The 15,179-nt window shown below is 37.0% G+C and overlaps 1 protein-coding gene across 8 annotated transcripts in view; it reads right to left on the bottom strand.

Annotated features, from left to right (window-relative positions):
* Nucleotides 1-15,179, bottom strand: part of trps1 (trichorhinophalangeal syndrome I) — a 140,667-nt gene that overhangs the window by 4,966 nt on the left and 120,522 nt on the right. For all 8 annotated transcript variants that reach the window (XM_035429725.1, XM_035429728.1, XM_035429731.1 and 5 more), the window contains one exon: nt 11,315-11,437. In XM_035429725.1, coding sequence (XP_035285616.1) covers nt 11,315-11,437 — 123 coding nt within the window. The remainder of the gene's footprint in view (nt 1-11,314; nt 11,438-15,179) is intronic.

The following is a 15,179-nucleotide window of genomic DNA, read 5'->3' as shown; positions in this document are numbered from 1 at the left end:
GCTGACACATATTTTGGTTTGTTTTTTATTGTGGTTTTTTTCCCCTACCCTGAGCGGAAACATGGAAGATTGACAGTTTGGGGTTGGTCCTTAGAAATTGAACACAATTTATTCTGCATAGCCTCCTGCTTCACTCCATTAACCCCCTCTGAGAAAGACAATTCAAAATATGGAACAAAAGTTCAGATGGTAGTCTCCCATTTTAAACTCCCTTCACTGGGAAAATGAGCAGTATTTAATTCCAGCTACACTTTCTGTGTCACGCTGCTGAATAAAGCCTGGTTCTCAAGACTTCTCTGGGTAATTGTATGATAATGGTAATGAAAATAAATAAATAAATGAAATAAATATACATGTCAGTGGCAGCTGGTGGGTATGGAAACAAGGGAGGACAGAAATATTTTTTTGAAATAATTGCATGGGGGTGTGTGTGTGTGTAGGGGGGGGGGGGGGTTCTTCCCCTCCCACCCCCCCACCACTCAGAAAAGAGAAGGGTCTGAAGGGTTATCCCCTGGACCCCCTGGAGGATATTTTGTGAAAATCACACTTAAAATTCCCCCTAAATGTTGATTCAAATGAGACTTTCATCTTAGTGATGTCTTAGATGGAGAACAAATATGAAAGATATGACTAATTTTAATGGAAATCAAATGTAATTTAACTCCTAAATTAATTATTCCACTATTTGATTTGAAGATTCCAAGATGACTAATGTACATAATTACAAAATTGACTGTATGTGTATAATAAATGAAACTCTGTATGAAAATATATATTGTATATCTCCTATAAATATACTGTATGAAAATAAAAAAACCAATAAATACCAATAGGCTATATGCGGCTTAAATACAGCTTGGAGCTATGTACAGCAAAAAAAGAAGACAAAAAATCTCTATAAAACTAATATTAAATTCTTCACTAATGGCCTATAAACTAATTTTTTTTGTATAGGATGTATTCCTTCTGCTTCAGGTGGCGATTGAATGGTCCTCTTAATGTAATCTGTAAAGGGATGAAAAAAAGCACTTACCAGGGCCCTGTTTCACACATGTCGCTTACACATCAAATTATTATCAAATTAAATTTGAGCTAACTTTCACAAACATGACTCATGATTTGATAAGTTAATCTAGGATTGAATCATCTCGGACAACTGTGTTACCTGTCCGCTATAAAGGGAAAGGGCATATTTTTTCACCTTTAAATATCAAGAACTCATCAAGAAAAAAAAATTCTAACTAGAAAATGAAATATAGCCACAGTGGCCAAATGAGAGAGGAAGCCTGGCAGATAATTGCAGATAAATTAAATAGGCCTATGTCTACATAAGCAAACTTTCATTCACTTGCTTTCTGGTAATGTCACCACACTGAAACATTCAATTATATTATATGTCAGCACATGTGACTGCAGCTACAAAAGGAGCTGGCAGCAGGTCAAAGTTAAATATAAAAATATATTGCAAACATAGGCTCTTTATTGAAATTCTACATTTTCAGGTAATTTACAAATTAGTGGTTAACCATGGAAACGCTATGAAAACATTTATTTATTAGTGATTGTGTAAATATTACCATTGTGAAACCCTCTTGAAAATGATATCTCTACCTGCATAGAAACCTTCCTTAATAGTGTTCACCCTGGCATTGTCAGGAAATCTGATGAACACACTGATATGCCTTTTGAATGCAAAGTACACTTTCCTGAGGCTATACTATGGGTTTACTTGTATACATTTTTTTTTAGCTTTAATGGTTTGGCTATTTCTCATTCTTTGATCATCTGTAGAGGTCTTCCTAGGACTGCCCTTTGCCAATTACTGAGCTCACCAGTGCTCTTTTTCATCCTAATGATGTTTCAAACAGTTGATTTTGGTAAGCCTAAGGTTTGGCATATGTCTCCGACTCTTTTTTCATATTTCTCAGCCTAATAATGTCTTCTTAGACTTTCATTGGCACAACTTTAGACCTTATGCTGACAAATGCCAATAGCAGACTCCAAAGGCAATCAAAATCAAGACTAGATATTGAAAGCTCTCTCATACTTGCAGTAAAGCAATTGAACACACCTGACTAATCAGAAACACATGATGCCATTTGTCCCAAACATTATAATGCCTGAAATGGGGCCTGAAATATATAAAAACAAGCGGTTATTTCTACATGGTGAAGCGAAAATGTATTAAGATACCCTTTAATAAAAGCTGAGACTCTACACTTTAACCACATAAGAACTGTTAGTATAGAGCCAAATCAAGAAAAAATATGGCTTTGTCCCAAATGTTATGCCGCTCACTATATATATAGCATCAACATAAGCATGTAAACACTTATTTGACATTCCAGCACACTTACCTAATCATACTCACATCATCATTTATATTGCAATTATTTATACTGAACTCTGAACAGTTATATTCAGAGTATTTAAATAAATGAAAAATAAAATCTGAAATTTCTATGCTGAGATTGTATTCAGAAGCAAATGAATAAACAGTGTGAGGCCTGGCGTACAGCATTATGATTTATAATTGTGTTTCTGCTACTGGCTCACAGTCATTACAAAAGTATAAATCCACTGCCAACATATTCACCTGCTAGAGGCTTTTAATAAACTTTAATACACTAAATTTCCTGATCAACATGTAATGTTATGTTTGCTAAACTAAAACTCGTACAATTCGGTAAGTTTTACATTGTCTATAAGGAAGCTTAAAAATGTTTTGACGTATAGAGATGACGTGACAACGAGAACAAAGCAAGCACTGACACGCACTCCATACAGCAGAATTTATTTCACTCAGTCATTTTGCATTATTCTCTTTGCACCAGCCATTTAAAGTGGACTTAAATCAGGTGCCGCTGCCATCTGTCACCGTGTGCCTACATCCATCTGTCACCTTTTCAAAAATTTTGCCCGTTTAAAAAATTTTTTTTTTTTTGCAGATTTCAAATGAAACCAGTGCTAATGCAAGACCAGAGAGAAGAGAAAACACGATTTCTTATCAGGTTGCACCTGTATGTGTGCATATAAAAAGGAAGCAGGAGAATCTGAATAAGAGAAATAAATGCTTCATCCCTGAGTGACACTGAGGTGTGAAAACCTGCTCTGGAATCAATCCTGCATGGCTAGTCTCCCTCGTAATTCGGGATCTCCTGACATATTCCTTTGGAAAGAGGACCAATCATTTAAAAGAGGAGGAATGAAAAAGAAGCAAAAATACTCCACAGCTATGGCTGAGAGAAGGATCTAATTTTCCATTTCACCCTGTTGAAAACAACCCTGGAATGAGTGGGTGCGCTGCAGGCTTCTGCTCACTACAGCCCTCTAGGTCAGATTACAGAGCGGCTGTGCTGAAGACAGAAACAAAGAGCACCCTCTACTGCCAAATGGCTTTGTCCTGCGTTCCCTCCTGCTTTGGGATCTCAATCATTCCCTACTTTTCTACCTTGCCTGTGCAGTAGGAATAGAGCATCAACAGACAAAGCATAAATGTCATTAACATTTGAGTAACAAAAGCTGATTATTTCCTTCCTAAAAAACAAAGCAGAATGTCAGAATGTAAGTTTGACACCTACAAAATGAATGAATTACTGGTTTGTGAATGAATGACAATGACAACTCTTAAATAGTTACTGAGTGCCGGAAAAAACCCATCACCAAAAGGCAATTGCCAATTAGCCAACTTGCCAACTCTACCGGCAATAGACGGCTACATGTAAAGTGCTATCCAGTCATGGATTATAGAGAATTAATTTGAAAGACAAAAGATATCTGAGGGAGTATTTGTAAGTGTGGAGTGCACATGTGCGAGTTTGCACTTCTCTGTACGCGTGAGGATGTGTCTGTACATATTTGTGTGGGTCTGTTTGTGTGGTGGGAGTTAAATGTCAAGAAGTCTGCACAGCTCAATCATTCAGCCATGGCAGTTAGAAGAGATTATCTGACATACTGTTCTGTTCTAGCAGATTCATCTCATTAAAACTTCACAATATGCTGCTCTCTTTTATTTCCTGTTAAGGTTAACACCCCCTAGTACAGAATGTATTGATGTGCCTACCTTTGGCAAGGCATTTCATTTTTGAACAACAGATAATGGAAAACTACAGTTTAGTGTGTATATTACACACAAATAATTGTCATTGACTGTCAGGTGCCTATCATTGCTTGTAAAACCAATTATTGAACCTGTATTTATGAATTTCAATACTGCTTGTTGAACGCAAGGTACCTGGTTCCGTTGTTATGCTTGTGTGTTGATATCCAGTTAATTTAACATTCCTAATTTGAATGTAAAATCTTTCCCTGTTCAACTTAACATAAACATCTCTTGCTTTCAATGAACTGAAGAAGACAGGGGCAGAATGCATTATAACACTTCTAGTCCACTGAATGCATTGTAACAAAGCTAGTTTATTGGACACATTGTAACATCACGTGTTTACTGCAAGAATAGTAAGCTACTTGTTCATTGATTTATATTTTGTATTAAAGCATGCAAACATATGGCATGTGCTTGTCATGTCCTATTATTGGAAGATAAAATCTGAGAGACATTTAGGGCTGCAATGTGTTCTGGCATGGAGCGTGTAGGCGTCCATTAAGGGCCTACTATAGCATGGTTTTATGGGGTGCTATTATGAAATCATTTCTTTACAGCATATTTTTTTTTTATTTAAAAGTATAAAAATACTTCCAAACCTTTACTGCCAAGACCTGAAGGATGAACATCACTGGTCCAGTTTTCAGTTAGTGTGATGCAAAAATGAGACATAAGAAACAATCCCCTAAGGACCTCCTCAAACAGAGATGTGACATTCTGGGTTCTTTGACTGTTCTCCAATGACAACATATTTTCTGGTGAGCTATTGAGGGGGGAGGAGACAATAAAGAAAAAGATATCTTCACAGAAAGTCTAGAGATTGTCATAAAAAAGTAGATGCACTGGGGAAAAAACTGCAGACATGCCCTTTTTATCTCACTTATTAACTATTAGTGGAGCATGAAGGATATACAACATGTTAGTCTACCTCTTTATGAGGGAAAACAAAAACATTAGAAAAACAAAAGGAAAAAAAACTAATAAACAAGAGTGCATTTCTTAGCTCATAATTATTGTTTTTGAAAGGACAATTCATATAAATTATATTTTGAACACTACACATTAAAACTTGCTAATCACTTTCACTTTTCAGCTGATTTTTAAAAAAGTGTGTTATATTGGACGTGATAGAAAATAAAATGTTGTTGCATATTCACATTGGAAAATAAGGATTTGATAGACCAGCATGCCTACATGAAAGCAATTGTAACAGTATGCCTGTGATATACAGTGAGCTCTATAATGTTTGGGACAAATACTTTTTTTTTTTCTTTCTTGATTTGGCTGTATACTCCACAATTCTTTATTTGTAATCAAACAATTCATATATGGTTATAGTGCAGATTCTCAGCTTTTATTAAAGGGCATTTTATACATTTTGGTTTAACCATGTATAAATTACAGCACATTTTATACATAGACCCCCTTTCAGAGCCCCGTAATGCCCTGGGGGAATAAATGGCCTCCCAGGTGTTTCTGATTAGTTAGATGTGTTCAATTGTTTCCTTAGTGCAGGTATAAGGTATATATTCAGTATCCAGTTTTGGAGTCTGTTATTGGCATTTGTCAACATGAGGACCAGAGTTATGCCAATGGAAGTCAAGGAAGCTTTTATGAGGCTGAGAAATAAGAAAAGAACTGTCAGAGACATAGGCCAAATCTTAGGCTTACCAAAATCAACTGTCTGGAACATCATTATGAAGACAGAGAGCACTGGTGAGTTTAGTAATAGCAAAGGGCCTGGTAACCTAAGGAAGATCTCTATAGTTGATGACCAAAGAATTCTCGCCAAAATGAAGACAAGCATCTGTCTGACTGATCAGAAACGCTCTTCAGGAGGCAGGTGTGGATACGTGGGTGACTGCTGACTGCAGAAGACTTCATAAATAGAACTACAGAGGCTACACTGCAAGATGCAAGTCACTAGGTTTGCCGCAGAAACAGGATGGCCAGGTTACAGTTAGCCAAGACGTAGTTAAAGGAGTCTGCAGAGTTCTGGAAAAATGTCTTGTGGCAACTATATCCCTAAACAAGCAGGAGCTGTAGTAGAGCATCACCAGAGAAGATATTCAGCACCAGGTGATGTCTATGGGTCACAGATTTCAAGCAGTCATTGAATGCAAAGTATATGCGACAAAGTACTAAACATGATGACTTTCATTTATATAACATTAATATGTCCCAATCCCAAACATTATGGTGCCCTGAAATGGAAGGGCTATCTATAAAATGTGCTGTCATTTCTACATGAAACTAAAGTGCATAGAAATACCCTTAAATAAAAGCTGAGTGAATGTGCACCTAAACTACATTTGGTAACTAATCTAAAATTCTGGAGTACAGAGCCAAATCAATATTTTTGTCCCAAACATTATGGAGCTCACTGTAAATCAAAGCACTCTTCAAAATAAATTTAAGAGCATTACATTTTTTACTCAGCTATTTTGCTTTAAATATGTGCCTAAAGACTAAACTATGTGGCTGCAAAGTAACTCAACATTTTGAAAGAAAGGCCAAAGTATACAGAGTTGAAAATGCAAAGTATTTTTACTCCGAAGGTCTGGACCCCAGGTGGCCTGAGTGCTGAAAAGAGCTCCTGTGGAAGGGATGCGTCAGACCCCAGCTTATTCACCACCTGACCACACTGAGTCAGGGAACCTCGTACGTATTAGCCATGCCACCCAGGCAGCAAGCTAAAGCCTGTCTCACCCCCCACACCCCCACCAAACCACCACTACACTCCACAGGATGCCCTACCACACACAAATACAAAGACAAAAAATTGAAATATTTATCAACACAATTCTCCTTCATCCTTCAAGACTGATTTCCCATATTCTTTAATCCAGACAAATAACATGAAATGCAAGATCACTTGGAGCAATGTAAATATAACGAACCAGACTAGTCTGACAAATTGTAATAAATAATTGAGATTAAATTGAAGTACAGTGTTTTACACCATATTATTGCTATATAGAAATTAGGGGAAAAAATTATAATTCTGTTTTGTTTCACAGGGCTAAAATATTTCATATTATTTTCCAATAATAATTCAAATAATTTAAAATGTTATTCCAAACTAAAATCTTCAGAAGCACTAGTCACATGATTAAACATCAAAGACAAATGAAACTGAACAACTGAAAAAAAAATGTTTATGTTTTTTTATGAGTGGAAGAATGGTATTATTAGGTAGTAAGGCATATATCTATATATTCTATCAAGGTAATTATGGTCAGATTTGGTTTGGTAGGCATTGTATGGTGATGGGAAGCAGGGGAGATATTATGAGGACTAACAAAGGGAAGGTATGGTTGGAATTGGAGTATAATGATCTTTGCATGGTCTGTGTAAATGAAATGTCAGATGAGTCTGCATGATGTTTTATGAAAAAACATTATATTGAAATATAAAAAAGTCTGTAAAATTAATTTGCTATAATGTACAGCCTCTGGACCTGGCCATCATGTTAACTAGCCAGGTGAATAATGGAAAATCTCACTCGTAAAAAGGGGAGGAATGCATATATATATATTAGCTAGCTAAGGGGTTAAATCTAAATCCAATACACAAAACTAAAATATATTTAGTTCTTCTATCTAATTGCCAAATTAGATAAAACTGCAAACTGCACAACAGTCATGATTCAGCCGATACAGTATTGTTTATACAAATATGCCCACATCCCATTGGCAAACACGCCAAGTACATCTGGATTTTAAGTTTTTAAACAAAGGTGTTTCTATGGCTTCAAAGAATGGGTTGTAATCACCATTGCTATAAACCTTTTAAACAAAGCAGACTCTTTTATCAAAGTAGAAAAAAAACTCCAGTGGAAGGAGTGGGGGATTCAAAGTTACTGGGGCACAATAGGAAGCAAAAGTCAGGGCAGGGGTGAAATGTGAAATACAATGTCACTTACCAGCCAACTCAAGACGCAAGCAAGTTTTTCCTGGCAAGCAATTAGATCACAGGAAAATAATCTCACAAACTGTACTTTCCTGTTCCAGGTGGTCCAGAGGTACAGCATCTGGTGTCAAGAGTATGTAGCCAGATTCAGCTGAACTTCACCAACTCTATAGCTCAGTATACAGGCCCCAGAGGAGTCTGTCTGTGAAGCAGCTGCTCAGCTCTGCCACCCCCACCATGGGGCTTGCCACCTCAATTGCCACCCACCTTCCCAGCCCCTAAGAATATAATGCAACATTTCATTCAGCACTATGTCACTGTACTGCCTAAACTCTTAAAATAGGCAAGAGAATATGTGAAAAATCCATTGGAAGACATGTAGATATGCTACAGCATGTCCTCTGTGTGCAAGTGGCTCTCCCTCATTCCATGCAAATTCAAGCAGTCAATGAATTTAGTCTACATAATATTCAGTTCAGAACCAGTTTAAAGATGAACGCATTGCTCCAATTAAGCCTGTGCATTTGACACTTAGATAGATAGCTAACTCGTTAACTTGTTTACTAAGACACCCTAGCTCTATTGTAGCCACAGTGGAGTCGGGGAATTCATCATCTTCATATCAGTCCTTTTTCTATCTTAAACCAATGAGACAAAACAAGCACTTCAGCCATTTTTCATTGTACGACACAATCAAATGAAAATTGTATCGTTTTAAAGTAGGCATCTCATCTTTACTGTATCTCTTACATGAAAAATCATGGAAAGCAGTAGAAATGGAGGAAACTGTGGAAGAGGCAAAAACTGCCCAAAAAAAATTCAAATTTTCACGGCAATAATCACAGAATCCCTGACACCTGTGACTCCCGTGAAAAACACCCAGCCTTATATATATGTCATGGTGCTGAGCGAGCGGGGGATGCTTTGTAAAATCCACCATAACAGACAGCTACCATGGTCGGGGCTTACCATAGGCAGAGTGCATTGAAGACATCAATTTTCATTAAGTCTTCAATTTTTTAAAATATTTTTTTATTTTTAAAATAAAATAAACTCAAAACCAAGCTGGGATTTCACTCTTGGAAAATTAGTCAAAACAGGCTGTTGTTGCCATATGCCAGAACACCATCCATGGTGCTGAAGATACAAAAGCCCCAGAGGATTCAAAGCAAGCTTGTGAAAACACTTCCTAATTTAAGAAGATTCCCAGTACCTGCGGTTGAAAAGCATTCCCACAGCATGACGCTGTCACCACCACACTTCACTTTTGGGATGGCATTTCTTGATGCATGAGCAGTGTTAGGTTTGAGCCACATACAGTATAGCGCATTGAAATTTTGTCCAGAATGCTTTATCTTAGTTTCATTTGATCACAAAACCTAATCTCACACCACAGCTGGGTCACTCTCATGCTTTCTGACAAACTCCAGACATGTTTTGAGATGGTTTTTCTTGAGCAATATCTTCTTTCTTATCACCCTCCCATACAAGCCAGCTCTTGATGTTGTTATCTGGTGTGCCTTTACTCCACTTTCAGCCACGGAACATTGTAGCTACTTATGTTTCCTTCTTACTTGGATACTGAGTTTTGAGGGATGGCCTTTTCTAGGCAGTGCTGGGGGTGGTGTGATGCAGCTTACACAATATTGATCCAACAGTGCTTACTGGGATATACAGACATTTGGATATATATCCTGTACCCAACTCCTTATCTATGCATTTGTATTACTTCATCTATAACTTCCACAGAATGCAATTTAGAATTCATTTTCAGACCTTTCCTGCAGATTCACAGCCTGACCAATGATTCTTAAACAGAGTGGGGTTTTCATCCAGAAAATGTGAGTTACATTAATAGTTCACAGGTAGAGATCAATGGTAAAGCAACGGAGTTAGTGCATTTTCCATCTGTGTAAACTTGTAGCTTCCAGTGCACAGAGAGCAAATTAATTTTGAGTTTCAGCATTTTAAATAAAATATCACACAGAACAAAGTTTCAATGTATCACTTGTGATTCAGTAAAGATGAGTACTATTCAGCAGTCTGAATATTTGCAGCATACAGTATGTGTTCAAGGGGGGTAGAGATTTGGAATCTTTAATTTGTCTGTGGGCCCAGTGTGTACTGGAATTACTTACAGAGTGTGGTCATGCCTTCCACACCGTATGCATTAACTGCTGCACCATGTAACTGTACAGGACAAAGCAGTCCCCAAATCAACGAACAGCAAGAACAAAGGCTTAATTGATGAAAGATCCATAAAATTTCTCAATATTTTATTGTTTAACCATTTATTTCTGCCTCAATCTCAATTAATTTAATTTCAAAGGCACTTTTTAAAAAAGTAATAAATAAATAAACCTTCCCTTTTACTCAAATTAATTTTACTGATTTCTAGCTTTATAATGGCTAATTCCTTACTGAAGACACACAATCTGATCAGACAGAACTACAGCGGCCCTGGCCCCAATTGGGAATGGGACAATGATGGATATAACTATATATTTCAGCAAAAAACATTCAGTTATTTAATAGCTATAGAACTGTATCAACGTCATTACTGAAAGCAAGGTATGGTAATTTATCATTCAAAATTTTTGATTGTTTAAAAAGTAATATGTGTTATTTAATTAAAAACAAACAAATCGAAAGCTTTTGAATGAAAAAGGTGTACATTGAATTATATACTAACATCAAAGTCCACTTGTCTGTTACAATTAATTTAACCAAGCTAGTGTGGTATTTTTCTTAAAGGAATAATGATGCACATTGCAACATAGTGACAGGCCTATAAATTAACCTAAATGCAGAACTTTGCAATGCATTTAAAGTTGAAATTGGTGCATATATACTTCTTCTATATGCAGAATATCTGTAAAATGTAAAATATCTACCACTTTCTAGGAGCTTATTATTCTGGGCCCTTTTTGATGCTCTCTTTCACCCACTATTTTATAAGCGGTTATATATTTGTTTAATTTATTTCAATTAAATAATTAAAGTGGTTATTTAATTTGGCATGGCCAAAATGTAAAAACATTTACGTGATACAATAAAATAAAACATAGAAATAAACGTTTTTGGACTGGTATAAATTAGTATTTTTAAAGTCACTGAACTATGTTTTAATACTGTTTTAAGACTTTCAAGTTATTTCAATAAGTATTGAGTATAGAGACATCATATATTGTGATAATGTTGGCCAAGACAATGGTACTATGAAATTGTTATATTGGCATATGCCCACCTCCCCCCACCCCACCACACCCAACCCAACCCTCTCAAATACTCTCCTACCGAGTGCAACTTCTGATACAGGCCACATGCGTTGCATACATATCCACCATTGGCATTCTTCCTCCAGAGAGAAGTCTTAGTGGTCAGGCAGTTGGCACAAAAGACTCCTGAACCACGTCGTCTCTGAAACAAGAGAGAGACAAGAAAAAGGTCAGAGATGTGCCACCTGTTCAGGATCTAGCACCTCAAGAAAAATCAACAGCATTTCCCAGTGATTGAGGTTGGCAAAACTATCAGCATCAGCACATGCTATCCAATCAGAAGGTCAGTTTCAGTGGTGATTTATAGAACCCAGCTGGATTCCATTATAATTAACTTTAGAGAGATGAATGAGCCTTGATGTATACCACTGTGTTTAAGATGACACCACCCCCACTGTTCAAAATGAATTGTCAATACATCAGCAACAAGTAACAGCCTGCCTTTTCTGAGGCAGCTGAAATAGCAATGCATATTCAACATAAGACAATAAACGAAATTGTGTGCAACACGTTTAATTTTAATATTCATTGCTCTTTGTTAATAATAATAATAATAATAATAATAATAATAATAATAATAATACACAAGGTTCAATTTCTGTACATTTATAAATTCTATAAAAAATCCAACTATTTACATGTTGGTCAAAATACACATTTTGCAATATCCTGAGTCTAAGTCTAAGTTTAAGTCTAAGTTAACAAGTAAATAATTAAATTAATAAATAAATGGTGATTTACCATCTCCCCCCTTCCAAAAGACAACACAATTAAAAATTATAATTATCTGTTGGGTGTTAGCTTTCTTGAGTGACAGAAAAGTGGATCTATCAAGCCGGGTTTGACGGGGATGGTTTTAATAGTGAAATTACCTAGATAATGTGCTGTAAAACATTTGGTGTTCTTAAATTTACACGATTTATTTAACTTCAGATGTCCATGCAGGAACATGTTCTCCATGCCAGAAAAATACAATGCATATAATTGTACTCTGATACATTTAGAAAAAGCTTTCTTTAGACATAATTTTGGCTTGGAGGCGAAAGCACTTTCTTGGCAGGGACAGGGCATTTGATTCATCTGGTGTTTCACAACGTATCAGTAAAAAGTTCTGGTGAGCAGCCAGTTCCCTATAGGGTCATTTTTCCATCCAGATGCAAGTACTATCACAGCCCCTCGTCAGTTAAACTAATTATGATCCTGGCTTTGCTGATGTCTGCTCACTTACATTCAACATCAGCCATTAATCATTGATAAAAGTTAAATGAAAGAAATTAAAAGAAATGAGAGCTGGTAGCCTGCGCAACCATAAAAATCCAAAACGACGGCAGTAATTTAATGAGATTGGAAAAATGGTTTTAGTGAGCCATCAGCAATCACACAGTTGGTCTGACAATTGCCCTTTTCTGCCAGGAACGCAATACTGCTCCGCATAGCTGGTTGTGCTCCAATCATCATTGGTGGTGCAAACTCTGGATCTTCCTCTCAGAACGTTCCTGTCCATTTGTCTGTGCATAAAAAATTATGTACTGTTTAAAAAGATAAGCTCACACCAGCATAACCTCAGAGGGTTCATCACAAGATTCAAACCACTGGTAAGCCTCATGAACAGAATGGCCAGATTAGCATTTTCTAAAAAGTACATTAAAAAAACTGTTGAGACCTGGGCAAAGTCAAATGGACAGATGACACGAGTCCCCCCCCCTTCTGTGAAACAAGGTGGAGGTAGTATTATAGCATGGGCATGTATGGCTGCCACTGGAATGGACTGACTTGTCTTCACTGATAATGTGGCAGCGGAGGCCGGTGCAGGATGAATTCTGAAGTGTACATAAACATCTGCTGAGATACAACAAAGTGTCTCAAAACCCACTGGATGGTGCTTCACCTTGTTGGGGTCAAAGAGTGGAATATTTCTTAAGACAATCACCCAATCCAAATCCATTTTAACCTGGGTTTGACTCGCTGATGACAAAACCAAAGGTAAAACGCCCCCCAAACAAGCAGGAACTGAAGACGGCAGCAGTACAGGCCTGGCAGAGCATCATCAGGCAGTCACCAAATGCAAATGAGTTGCAACCAAGTACTAAATATGATGACTTAATTTAAGATTACGTTAATTTGAGCAATTACTTATGGCTCCCTAAAATGGGGGGACTAAGTATCAAAATGTTGTAATTCCTGCATGGATTCTGCATTTGGATGTAAATACCTTCAGTTTTTACATTAGTGTTGACACTTTAATATTCATTGTTTCCTTTCAAATCTAATGTGCTGGAGTACAGAGCCAAAACAACAAAACTTGTGGCACTTTTCAAATACTTACGGACCACACTGTGTACATATATTAGACTAAGGTCACAAAAATCTGTCAATTTTAGAAAGGATTTACAGTTTGGGGCTTCCCATTGCTCGTTGGTAAGAATGATAGATACATATTGTGTGATTGATTTATTTTTTCCTATCCTGTTCTAGAATTACAACCAAAACATGTCCATCACCATGTAATATAAGCAGCACTCTGACTTAAGACTCCAGAAGTAAATGATTAACACATGTTCCGTTCTTTTTTCATTAATGGCAGACACATTATCATACACACTCGTATAGAACATACATACAGTCAGTCATTTATAAACTGACTACATTTGATAGACCTGTTTGAAAACCCCATCATAAGTGTAAATAAGACATTTTCACTCCCTGTACAAAATAAGCTGTTTGTAATGCATGCTTTTTCTGTGCGGTTAATCCTAAAGAATAAAAGCGTACATATGAAACTGACAGGTTCAACTGATCTAATTCTCCAATGATAACTGTCAAAAGGTACACAAACCTGACACTGTGAACCCCAACTGGAAAGGTGATACATTTAATTAAATTTAAATACGTGTGGGTTTTTTTTTCTTAGCAGCATTATAATCAGAGCAATAATGGTCTTAAGAAACATAGCATAGCTGTAGTGTAGATTTACTATAATTAATAATGTGCAAAACAGCAGTCTGAAAGATATAATCAATAAACACCCAACAGGAAATATTCACTCAATCAATAACTAGCAAGCAGGAAATGTAGCCAATTATCCCACACAGAATGTAGGTGTCCAGGAATGACAGGTCAGAGGAACACAAAGAACCGCTAAAGAACATCTTTGCAACTTTGCTGCCCAGCCAGACAATTGGTTTCCATCTAATGCAGCATCAGGTCAGGGGGGCCACAATATCAGATGTTATGATAACCAAATTATTCTCCAAATTATTCAAAAGGGCAAAGGTCCAAGACTAGAATTTTCTCATAGAACAGGGTTCAGTGCTGTGTCCACAGTAAAATTGCAGTGGCATAATCATCATTAGCAGTCTTTTGCCAATTTTGTAAAAGAAATGTGATATGGTAAAATGGCTGCACAAAATTTTGGCTGTGTGTGCATATGAACGTGTGTGAGTATGTCTACAAACAAGGGAGGTTGGGGGCTTGGAGCTGTATTTTCTCAAGCTGGTTTCTCAAGTGTCAATTATACAGGAAGGCACAGAAATAGTGTGGCCCTGTCAAAAATCTCACGTTCCCCAACTTCCTTTTCAATTATCAAATGGTCTGCTTGGCCATCTGTAAAAACAAATATGTACCTTACCTTGCTAGGCTCAGTTTCATTACAAGGGAAGAGACGGGGAAAATAGCTGGCTGCAGCTGCTCTCAGAAAGGAAAATGGCAAAAAAAAAGCTCTGATTGTCTTTGTTTTCCCTAAGTGTGTGGTGATTATTCTCTCCTGTCATGTACACGTCGGGCTCCAAAGTGATGTATCACCTTTGCTGAAGTACAGGACTACTGCAGGAGTGGGCCCTGCTCAATTCTTGACCTGATTCAGTTCATCACTGTATCTCATCCTC

This window comes from Anguilla anguilla, chromosome 8 (assembly GCF_013347855.1).
Source record: "Anguilla anguilla isolate fAngAng1 chromosome 8, fAngAng1.pri, whole genome shotgun sequence".
Classification (NCBI taxonomy): Eukaryota; Metazoa; Chordata; class Actinopteri; order Anguilliformes; family Anguillidae; genus Anguilla; species Anguilla anguilla.
Note: the sequence above shows the minus strand (reverse complement) of the source record. Positions and strands in the feature narration are given on the sequence as shown.